Here is a 12,534-nt window from a genome sequence, read left to right on the forward strand (position 1 = left end):
ATAGTCATTACATGTCTTTATGTTCCAGTGACACCCATTTAAAAATATACTAGATTGGGAGACTGATTACTTGAGTACAATCTATTTCTGCGGCTCACTTAACTGTGAAATTTTGGAATAATCACTTAATCCCTCTGAGTTTCAGATTTTTCTTGCAGAAAAACAATCCTTTATTGTTTTATCTCTATCTCATAGATTTGCTGTAAGATAAACTTAAAATTGCTTTATGATTTGCAAGGTACATTAGAAATAATTGATAGCATTTAATGAAAAATGACAGATAAAGAATAATAAATCTGAGTCTACCATGTAAGTGACAGATGCTGACTTTGCCTTTGCATCCTAAATCTCAGAAAAGTCAGAAACACATTTCCAGAAAACATGCCTCTTTAACTTTAATGAATAGAATTACTTAGCTTTAATTTCTGGCAAGGAGTGAAATAGGTATTATGCAGACAACTTTGGACTAGAATTTTAGTTGACTAAAACTGGATGGATCTTTGAAGTTCCTTACACAGGTTGCCCTGATCTACTTTGAATTAAGTTATGTCACCCAAATCTTAGGACAGTTAAGATTGAACAAAAGTCTTACAACAGTTGTAAACTTTGGTGACTTAAAACCACCTTAAGATTTTGGGGACATACCATATTTCAAAGTAGATGAAACTGAACTGTTCTGTGTTGGTCAAAAGTCTTTAATGGCTTAAATGTCTTAAATCTACACTTAAACTTTTGGGACAATGTGAACACTGAGAGTTTGCAATTAATTTCCTTACCTCATTACTACAACAAGATTGAGGGGCAAGAAGGTCATTTCAGAACTGTTTCTGGTATATTAGATAATACTGAATATGTCAAGTTCCTTATAAATAAAATATACTTGAAGATCTCCTCTCTTCCAAGAATGTGTTAGATATTTTATCCCTTTAAGGAGAATTTGCCATGCTTAACAGAGCCTTGTTCACAATAGTTTAATCACAATAATGATGAAGATAATCACAATAATGATGTACAGTTGCCTGATTGAGATTTTGTTGGGGTATTATAACTTTATACTGAGGTTTGGTTGTAATATATACTTATTATAATAAATTATCATTATTAATTTAACATTATATGTATAATAGGCAGCTTGGTGCCTATTATACATATAATGTTAAATTAATAATGATAATACAATTTGGTGGTATACTAGATAGAATGCTGGGCCTGGAGTCAGGAAGACACATCTTGCTAAATTCAAATTCAGCTTAGGAATTTCACATAACACTTTTTTTTAAATGATCAGATCTCAAATCTAAAAGAGAGCAAATATACAGGAAAGATGTCATTTTTGTCTTTACATTCCCAAGTAGCTATCATAGAGGTGTTCTGGGCATTTAATAAATATAGTATTTTAATGAACACAGTAGAACTCTTCTATATGATTTGTTATTAGACAGCCTTGGACAAACATAAGATGGAAGGTATCCCCCAAATCTTAACTACAAAAGAAACTTAACATAACATGTAACATAAGCTAGCCTACATGGACAAATCACTTAACTCACTTGTGGGGCTTGTTTCCTTTTCTATGAAATGAAAGGGATTGGACTCAATACCTCTAATTCCCAACTCTAGATCTATGATTTATGTCTAATACCATCCTGATCTAATGAAGGAGTTTCATCATTTCAGTTTATGAGCAATTTTTGACATGGAAGTAAACGTTTTTACTCCAACTTGCCACTTGTAAGTTGGAATGAAATAATAAACTTTCTTTCCCTGCTTTCAGTCAGCAGGCCTTCTCCTGGTCTTATTTAAGGGCCTGAATCAATGCCAAGGGAAAGTCTATTATTCTTCTTCCCAACACTCTTGGCCCTACCATTATGATGACCAAGCTTCCATGTGCAGTATCTCCAGCCAAATTCTTTATGAGCATCTTAGCTGGTACAAGGCCCAGCCTAGGAAGTTGCCTAAGCCAATGAGTGCTGGCAATTGGGTTTTTGTTTTAATGGACTTCACCTGTGATGATGGGAACAGGATGAGGAAAAATAAATAATCACAGTACAATTTAAAAGAAAAATAATACTGCTATTTATAATGTGGTTTAATTGCAGAGGAGCATTCCAGCCTAAAAGACTGTTAATGGAACAAAGAGGTGACCTAGTAGCTGAAGCATTGGCTCCAGAGTCAAGAAGACCTGAGTTCAAATTTAACCTCAAACACTTGACATTTTCCAGCTTTGTAACTCTGAGCAAGTCACTTAACCTCAATCCCCATTCCCTTCCAAACACAGATAGTTAATTTTCTAGAATCATAAAGAATAAAGGTGGCTTTATTTTGCCCAGAGGATCTTTTCTAGCAAGTCTTCTCACTTGCTGGGGGAATCCACTACTGGAAAGAACTTTTATCCAAAAGGGATAGAGATACAGCTATGGATCAAAACAATGTCCAGAAAATCTAGGAAAAAGCTTGTCTCTTAGAAATCTGGCAAACCTTAAAGAATTATTGTTTTGTTATTAATAATGATAATAATAGATGTTTTAATTTAAGGTTTGCAAAGTACTTCAACTCACTAAACCTTAATTCGTTTAATCACAACAAATCTGTGAGATAGGTACAGTTTTTATCCCCATTTTACAGATGAGCAAAGTGAGACTGAGTTAAGTGACTTGCTCAGATCATAGCTAATAAAGGCCAGATTTGAACTAAGGGTTTTCCTTAGTCCCTCTACTGTTATTATTTTTTTAAGGCAATAAAGACCAGAAGGCACAATCCTAGTCCAAATATAGCACTGAAAGCAGAAGAATTACCAAAGTCAGCAGTTTTGAGTAATATGTAAGACTCATAGATTGTGTAATGTGAGCTCCTAACTGCCCAACTGATGCCCCTAAAAACTGGGCAGCTAGGAGCTCAGGTATATTATTTATTAAAATATCAGCTGAGTATGTATATATACACATACATACACATGCATGTATACATATATATACATATAGACATACATACTCTGAAGGAAAAGGAGACATTTTGGTCCCTTTGTGAGCTCACAAGTCTCCTAGGGATATCTGGTAGCAGCAACATCTATAATAGGGAAGCCAAAATAATCTTCCCAAGCTAGTGTATGAAGGTAGCCCTAAGTTATCCCATAGGTCCTAAATCAGGACTTCAATTTACGTTTAATGCCCTCCCATTTACAGAGTAAGTTTAGCTGCAGTGGGATTATTTGGTTTAATGAAAAGTGAGGTGGTTTAGCCCACATACCAGCAGGCTGTTCACACTAAAGAGTCAAGCATGGGAAGGGGGCAGTTTCACTTTCATTTAGGATGAGATTATGAGTGGAGAGATTGAGAAATCCCCGCTTTGTGTCATGAATGAAACAAAGCTTCACAATGAACAGTGTAGGATTTCCCCACCTGTCGATAACTCTTCAGGGGCTTTCCTTATGTCTTTAAAAACAACAAATTCCTTGATTTGGATAAGGGATAGAGGAAGTCAAGCATATTTTGAATTCTTTGAAATCTCTTAAACCTTAATCTCCAACTTAAAAAAAAAAAGTAGGGTGGGTGTGAGAAGTTCTTGAAAAATATAGTGAAATATTTTCCTTTAAGACTTAAAATATCTTTTCTTTAAAAGGGAAATTTAATGAAAACAACTCAAAAATATTTTGAAGGAACTGGTGGCTCATGCTGATAAATTAACAAAAATCACCTACTTCTGGTTTCCTTCTCACTTTCCCCTCTAGCTACTTATTTGTGTTTGTCTTACTCCTCTCTCCTCCCCCTTCCTGCCAGCCCCAACTAGGGTGTAAACTCATGAGGACAGGTAGGGTCAGCTAGCTACAATGCTCTTCATATAGTAGGTATTCAATAGATTATTTGCTGAACAAATAAAATCAATGGAACCCCTTTTCTTCAGCCAACATTAACCATCTCATGATTTTTTTCTTCTAGTATTTTCAATGGCATTCACTTGCCATCCTTACTAATACTCCTTTGTCCATTGTCCTTTTCCTTTGATTTTTATCATCAAGCTAAATTTTCTCTATTTCCCCTCTTTAGAACCTGTTGCAGACAGTCATATAATCCAAATAACTGTGTAGGTTCTTTGCAATACAAATAAAGTTTAGAGAACTATATCCTTCAACCATGGGGAAGGCTTCAAGTCTAATGCATCCCTTCCACACTATAATGGTGATCTCATCTATTGTAAGGTCCTCAAGTCAGTATCAGAGAACTCACCTTTATAGTATATTGGGAGTAATCAGGGGAATCCCTCCATCTGCTGGATTGGGACCTGTGGGAGCCATCCCAAGAAACATGCATAGTGATGGACCTGGGTCCCATGCCATTTCTGGAAAGACATGTGCTCTGGATTATTGCAGTAGGACGTGTGCTTTGGGATGACTCAGAAATCTCTTATTGCCTCCCCTGGACTTATGCTTGCTGTTGACACATCTGTCCCTTATAAGTCCCCCATGAGATTGATGTAAATAAGGGATTGTGGTGTCATCCCAAAGTACAACTCCATAGAGACCAATAAGGAAAGTTGTATCATCCCAAAGAGAAAATCTTTCAGTACTGAACCAAAGCAAGTGTTTCCCTAGAAGTGACCCAGTTCACAGCTCCATCTCTACATATGCTCCATGGGATGACTGCTGAAGACATTAGTCCCACAGATCAGGGAGGCTTCTCTCAATATCCCCATTATATAATGATGAAATTGGCCCAAAAGTCTCCTACCCAATAATTTAAAAGAAAGATGAAAAGTAACATCTCACACAAAAATTTTGGAACCCCCAACCCTAAAATAATGAAAAGTGGATTTATAAGCAGCAGCTTTGTATAGATTAGGTCTACAGCTTAGTTGGGGTACAGAGATAGTACTAGGGATATAGACTTTTACAGTGGAACCTGTATAAGGAATCTGCTTCTGGAAGACAACGTAACTTACTTTCTTTCTTTCTTTCTTTCTTTCTTTCTTTCTTTCTTTCTTTCTTTCTTTCTTTCTTTCTTTCTTTCTTCTTTCTTTCTTCCTTTCTTCCTTTCTTCCTTTTCTCTTTCTTTCCTTTTCCCCCTTTCCCCCTTTTCTTCCTCTTTTCCTTTTTCTTTCTTTCTCCCCCTTCTCTTTCTCTTTAACTTTCTTATTTCTTTTGAAATTTCACTTTTTTAATGAATGAAAATATGCCTTCTGTCCTTTCTGCCTTTCCCTCTTAATTCACAAAGAATAAAAAATGTCTCTGTTAGAAACATGTACAGTCAAGAAAAACAAATTTCCTACATTTTAACCCAGAGCCTTTCCATTCCTAGGTTTCTCAGTGGTTACTGAAAGCCAAGAACAGATGTTCTAAGATACATTCTCTTAGAAGTTAAACTTCTGGGTTTTAGTTTACATCACAGGTTGTCTTCTAGAAGTAAGTCCCTCACTGTATCCCTGCCTGCCCCTTTCTAAAGTAAATCCATATCCCTAAAAATATCTCTGTATGCCCAACTAAGCCATAGATCTAATCTACACAAAGTTAGTTACACATTCACTTTTCTATATTTTAGGGTTGGGGGCTCTAATATTTTTGTATGAAATGTTACTTTTCCTCTCCCTTTTTAATTACTGTCCCAACACTTTTGAACCAATAGTAATATTTCTGAATAAGGCAGAAAAAGAGTCAACATTGTTATTTGTCTTCCTTCCCAATAATGCTTCTTCCTCTCTCTGCTGAGAATCCTCAAGAACTTCTGAGAAGGAGTTAGGGTGAAAAGGTGGGTGAGATGTTGGCCACTGGCTTTCATATCTACCCTACATATTAAGCTTCATGATCTAAAACAGAGATTCTTGTTTTAAGTAATTGGAATTAATTAGCATAAATAGCCCTCAGTATTTTACATATCTTGCACATTACAGGAAGAAAGTGGGGAGGTGGGGAGGGTCAGATGAACTTAAAACATTACAGGCAAGCCTAGGACTTATTCCTAGGGAAAACTTTAGGCATTTCTGCATTTGCTCCTCCTCTTTACCTTTTTTTCCCTCAATCTTAAACAAATATTGGTGGAAGTGATCAAATTCAACTGAAAACAAAAGCATTATCATGAGCATGTAGTGATTAAGTGATAAATGAAGAATATAATTCCTAGCTTCATAACAGTGGAAAAAGCATTGAATCAGAGGATCTGGGTTTCACTTGCTACCTGTGGAGGAAAGTGCTGGCAAATTTTTAACAACTAGCTCTCTGAAAAGCACTATAAACTTTTAAACTTAATTTGCATTAACATTTTCTCCACTACTTTCCTTGGGTTTCTCTCCCTGGGCTTCTTTTTCTTCACTTATAAAATGAGGGAATTGTTAATGATTTCTAATAACCCTTACCCTTTCTTTTTTGAGTCTCTTTAGTCATTTCCTATCCCTACTGCCCCATGTACTTGCAACATAGAAAGGGTTGGTTTGTTAGCAGAAACTAGTTGATAAGGTCAAATCTTACTTTAACTTGGCAATGACCAGACCATCTTTGAAAAGAAAAAGGTGCCTCTGCTTGGTCTTTGTACCCCGAGTCAGCAGCACTTCATCCCTGAGGATTGGCTCTGCATTGTTCTGTGATGGGTCTTGTTCAACAGATAGGGCTGCCAGGCTGCCTCTGAAAAAGAAAAAAGAAAAAAATTACTAAAAGGAAACTCTCTTCCACTTTTTTCTAGAACCTTATCCCCTGGAAATTTGGAAGACCTTTTTATATTCTGTGGGGCAGTTAGTTGGCACAGTGGATAGAGCATCAGACCTGAGTTCAAATCCTTCTTCGAACACATCCTATCTCTGTGACTCTGGGCACCTAAACTCTATTTGCCTCAGTTTCCTCAATTGTAAAATGAAGATAATAATAACACAGAGATTTTTTGAGGATAAAATGAGATAATATATATAAAATGCTTAGTACAATGCCTGGTATATACTAAGAGCTATGTAAATATTAGCCATTATATTATTACCACCTTCCTTTTGTTACTGACAAACTCTCCATCATTTCCAGAGAGGTGGCTACTTTATAGTAAGGATTCTTAACTTATTGTGTGTGTCATGGATCCATTTAGCAGTCTGGTAAAGATTATGGACCCCTTCTTCAAAACTTGTTTTTAAATGTATAAAATCAAATATATAAGATTAAAAAGGAAATCAAGTATATGAAATATAGTTATCAGTTTTTTTTTAATTTGAAAGCCTTATTTTTATATTTTACCTTTGACCCTTTTTAGAGAAGTATTTTTCATCTTACTGGCTTTAAGGTGTGGTCATATCCAGACTGGCTCATGCTCCCACCCACCAGATCCCTTCTCTCTTCACTGCTGAATTTCAATGGGAACCCATCACATGAACATGGAATGATGGAATAGACCACAAAAGTATGACTTAATTTTATACATTTCTTGATTCATAACCATACAAGCAAAAGAAATAAAAAACAAATATGCTTAAATAAATACTGGGAAGGCAGTGAATATATAGATTCTCCCAAACCCAGAGGTTTAAAGATACACAGTTTAGATACTTTGGTTCAGACCTCTCCCCTTGCTGATGTTTCAGAAGGAACCAGGTTAGCTATTCAATTTTGTTTTCAGATGCTTGGGTGTTCTAGATCTTTCTTGGCTCATAATAGTATTTTTTGCTTCAATCAATTAGTTAATAAATATTTATTAAGCACTTTATGTGCCAAGCACTGTGTCAAGCACTTGGGATACAAAGAAATGACAAAGTTCAATTGAGGAGATCATATGCAAACAACTATATACAAATTAGCTAAATATGGCACACATTGAAGATAATCAACAGAAGGAAGGCATTAGAATTAAAGGAGGATGAGGAAAGATTTTCTGTAGAAGGTAGAATTTTTTCTGGGACATGAAGGCAGAGAGTTCTACTTTAAACCAGCTAATGTGAGTGTTATGGGCCTCCCTTAGGAATAACTAGCTCAGGTTTCTCAATCCTGTCTACCATTTTCCCACTTTTACTTCTATATCCTTGCTTCTTTTTAAAAACATCTCCCTGAAAAGGCTCTATGCCAAATTTGTATTTATTTGTTCATATACATGTTGTTTTCCCCAAGTAGAATGTTAACCCTTTGATGGCAGACACTGTTGTATTTTCAACCAGCATCTAGAGCAATACCTGATATATAGAGGGTGCTTAAAAAGTTTTGTAGAATTGAAATTTTTGTGCAATTATGTCACAAATTCCTTAATTCCTGGTCTGAAAAGCTTAGTAAGTATGCCCACCTTTGGAATCTCTATGGGTTAAGCCTGTATAAGACATAGTTGGGGCTATTGGAAGTCAAATAGAACCAACTAACACTGTTAAAGCCAGGAATTCAAATGTCAGGCTTCTGATTTCCAATTTAATGGTCTTTCCACCATCCTTCATTGCTTTGAACTCTGCATGTGAACAGAGCATACCACCTTCAGCACACAATTCACTCACTGAATTTAATGGTTTTGTTTTTCTAAAGTAGAGATGAAATCAACTAAATGTCAGCAATCTAAAAAAGACCAACTTATGAAGGCATGAAATAATTGTTTGTGTTTCAGACAGTGTTTTCCCCCTATACTGTTAGCTAAAGCAAAGAGAAAAGAGAAGTAGAAATGATAAAGGAAAGACAGATTATAAGAATCATTGATTGGAAAAGACAATTCCTAGCTGCATTTTCAAATTGTTTGGAATATGCCAGATGACTAATAGCAGTGTACCAGAATAAGTATATTCGGTTGTTCTTAATAATTCTTAGTTGGCTTCCCACTCCTTCATGATTATTTTCAGATTCAAAGTACATGACACACACAGTTTATGTTTTTGAATTCATCCTATGAGGACTCTGGGATGCTATTTGCTCAAAGTTTGAGATTTTTTTTTTAATGTGCTACTCAAATAATAGCAATAGAAAATTATCCATACTTCACCAATTGGCAAGGTCTAATGGCTCATTTAAAGAAAATCTTTGTTTTTGAAGTTCTATGTAAAAACTAGTGCAAGTTCATTGATGTAATCAAGAAGCACAATAGGCTTACCATAAAGTCAAGACATGACTTTTTCAATATTCCTTCTTTTTTTGGCTGGATTGATATTAAAATTATTTTCAAATCATCTCCCGTTTTACTTCCGTCAAAGCTCTAGAGTATTTTTTTCCTCTTCAAACCCCTTCCCCCATTTATTAGTTTCTTTTTATTGATCCCTTGACATTCCCAGAGCATTACACTTTAACTGTGCTGCTATTGTTGCTCTGATAAAAAGCTATGATGTATGTTGGGTAAAGAAAAAATGTGGGTCTTATTGTTAAATATTTGTTTTCTTTCCGATATTCAACCCTTTATTTTTTTGACCCACAGAAATAGGAAATAAGTATTATATTAAAGTACCTAACTGAAAGAAAACAACTGTGTCTTTCTGGGGAGAGTAATTATGTTAAAATTTACACCATAATTTGGTGTCTATTTAGTTGCCTAGTAATGTCCAGTACAACATGACTGCTAGTTAAATTATTTAAATATTATGTGTGGAACTAGAAGGAAAAAAAATATTTGTGCATTATGGCACTGGAAGAAATCAAGATGGTCAAATAACAGATTTTTAAGGCAAATCTACTAAAAGATGATGAGAATGATTTCCAGAAAAAAAAAAAAGTAGAATAGAGCCTTATTTTGTCTTCATTCCTTCCTATTCAAACACTGCCCATATCATGATGATAGGAATAAAGAATCAATTGGTTTTTTGTCCTTCATTCTCAAAGAGGAACAAAATGCTCATTATATTAAACCATCCAGGTTTCATAGGTGTACAATAATGAGGTAAGAATAATGGCTCTGTAGACCTTTAGTGTTTGTCTATATAAGTGCTTAGTGTTTGTGTGTGTGTGGGTATATGTGTGTCTGTCTGTGTGTGACTTGAGGAATAAGTCTTGGATTATTTGACTTGACAATTTATGGCTACATTGAGAGGTATATGAGAAGGAAGATCTTTCTTTTTAGCTGGAGAAAAAACACAAATGACTCTTAAATCTCTTAGGAGAGAAATTGAGAGAAAAAGAAAACTCTTTGGAGAGTATGCATATAGGGAAAAGCTTCCCTATATGTCCCTAATTTCCAGCTTGCCTCCTTGGAGATTTTGTAGAAATTCTCTTTGGATGATATGGAGATGTCTCTTATTTGAATTGGGTTATCTCAATACCTCCATCATTGATCATTGGTCCCTCAAACTTGATTGTCTTCATGATATAATTGCCACTGTATAAACTATTCTCCTGATTCTGCTCACCTCATTCTGCATCAGTTCATACAAGTCTTCCCAAGTTTCTCTGAAATCATTCCCCTCATTATTTCTTTTAGTACAACAGTATTCCATCATATTTAAATCCCATAACTTGTTCAATGATTCCCTTTGGGAAATTGGTGGTAGATGGCAGATAACCCCTCAGTTTCTAATTCTTTTCCATTGCAAAAAGAGCTACTATACATACATACATAATACACATACATACATATATTTTACATCTTTGAGTTTATTTTGTTTATAAATAATCTGCCCCTTAATCTAGCCTCTTATTCCTCATTTTCTTTTCTCTCTTCCATTCTGAATTTGGGGCCCCTTCTTGCTCTGGTGCTCAGACTCTCATTTTGATGGCATGTTCTACATGGCCACCACTGGCTAGAGTTTGACCATAGAATTTTCAGAGCTTCCCCATCCTGACCTAGGCTGGAAAATGACTCATTATGATTTTTTTTTATTTCTAGCTTAGGGACTGCATCTGGATATTTGTAACGGAGCTGTTTTGTAGAGTTCTTTCTTCTTCTTCATCATTTTTGTGAGCTTCATTTAGACAACCTGTGTAGATATGAATCACATCTACTTGGACAGCAAAAATATTCTTAATTTTTTTCTTTTAGCTTAGCTATGTGCCATTTGTAGAATTGCAATTGGGAGGTGGAGGGGAGAGACTCTGGTCCTTTATTGAGAGTAGATATCACCCATTGTTCCAGTGCTTATTGAATAGTAAGGATGGAATAGATTCCATTCAGGAAATGGCATGCTTGGTGCTTTTGATAATCTCAATATGTTCTCTGTTGCATCTTTTCAATCTAAAATACTCATCATTGATGCTCTATGGAAGTGAATTTTGATGGGGAAGCTAGATGGTGCAATGGATAGAGCACTGGCCCTGAAGTCAGAAGGAAGTGAATTTTGGAAGAGCATAGTTTCCAAGGAATTAAAATTATGCATAATTCAAAGGACAGTAAAGAAATAAGAGATATAAGTAAGCACATACATTTCCATTAATGTGTTATACTTAAGGAAGAGCATAAGTGGGAAATGGTTATGTGGCATGAATAAGATTATATTTAGACACTACTACTCTAATGATACAAAGTGAGGAGGAATTAAGAAGCCTCTTGATGAGAGTGAAAGAAGGAAGTGTCAAAGATGACTTGAAGTTTAACATAAAAAAAGACAACATTAAGATCTTCGCAACTGTCTTTGGGAAAATAGAGGAAGAAGAAATGAAGCAGTATTAGATCCTATATTTTTAGACTCAAAGATCACTACAGATGGCAACTGCATTCATGCAATTAAAAGAAGCCAAATGTGGAGGAATAGACTAAAAACCAGAGACATCATCTTTCTGACTAAGATCTGCATAGTCAAAGCTATGATTTCTCCAGTAGCAACGTGTGGCTGTGAGAATTGGACTAAAGAAAAGCTGAGCACCCCAGAATTGATGCTTTCAAATTGTGGTGTTGGAGAAAATGTTTAAGAATCAAAATGTTCAATATATGTAAAGAAATTAATTCAGTCTATCCTCTGAAAGGTCAAATACTGAAGCTAAAGTTTAAATACTTTGGTCACATAATGAGAAGATGGTACTCATTGATAAAGATCCAGATATTGGGAAAGATTGATGGCAAAAGGAAAAAAAAAAGAGATGGCTGAAGGTGAGATGAATAGATAGGATCACAGGAAAATGAAGATGAAATTGGACAGACTACGCGAGATAGTGAAGAGTAGAAGGGTCTGGTATTCTCCATGCTCCATGGGATCATAAGCAAACACAACTGAAAAATAATGTTAATGAGAGATACCTAATATTATCTTAATAGTTAACCTCAATATGTAAAAGGGCACTGGCATATTGTTTCTCTGAAGCTGCCACACTTTCCCTGGCAGACTTTCTTTTTTTAGCTCTTTATTCTTAAATGGGCAATTGAGACAGTTCAAACCCACTTTTTATATTGCTTGTCTCTCCAAAAACCAGCAAAATGATAACTCTGACCAAATCTCCACCTCACGTTTTTCATTCATCTTCTGTTTTCCTGTGTGTGGGTGGAATGTTCTGGGTAGACACTACTAACGAAATGCTTTACATCCAGGGGAAGCACCGGTTGGGAAGATCAGTCTGGTAGACACATTTCCATTAGTAGACAGGAAGGAAGCTGGTGTACATGTATATAATTACTCATTGTAAACCTTCACAAGTTGTTGCAGCAGGGTTTTCTGCATTAATCTCTTCTGGGTGGGTAATAATCTTAACAC

At 35.5% G+C, this 12,534-nt stretch overlaps 2 protein-coding genes across 3 annotated transcripts in view; both read right to left on the minus strand.

Moving 5' to 3' along the window:
* TAGAP (T cell activation RhoGTPase activating protein) overlaps positions 1–4,986 on the minus strand; it is a 94,665-nt gene extending 89,679 nt beyond the window's left edge. For both annotated transcript variants that reach the window (XM_051998029.1, XM_051998028.1), the window contains exon 1: positions 4,224–4,986. The gene's annotated coding sequence lies outside the window, so the exon portion shown is untranslated. The remainder of the gene's footprint in view (positions 1–4,223) is intronic.
* Positions 4,987–5,042: 56 nt separating this feature from the next.
* Positions 5,043–12,534, minus strand: part of LOC127562373 (uncharacterized) — a 34,513-nt gene continuing 27,021 nt past the window's right edge. Inside the window, exon 3 of the mRNA XM_051998030.1 lies at positions 5,043–6,607. Coding sequence (XP_051853990.1) covers positions 6,451–6,607 — 157 coding nt within the window. The 3' untranslated portion in view covers positions 5,043–6,450. The remainder of the gene's footprint in view (positions 6,608–12,534) is intronic.

Source organism: Antechinus flavipes, chromosome 4 (genome assembly GCF_016432865.1).
Source record: "Antechinus flavipes isolate AdamAnt ecotype Samford, QLD, Australia chromosome 4, AdamAnt_v2, whole genome shotgun sequence".
Taxonomy (NCBI): Eukaryota; Metazoa; Chordata; class Mammalia; order Dasyuromorphia; family Dasyuridae; genus Antechinus; species Antechinus flavipes.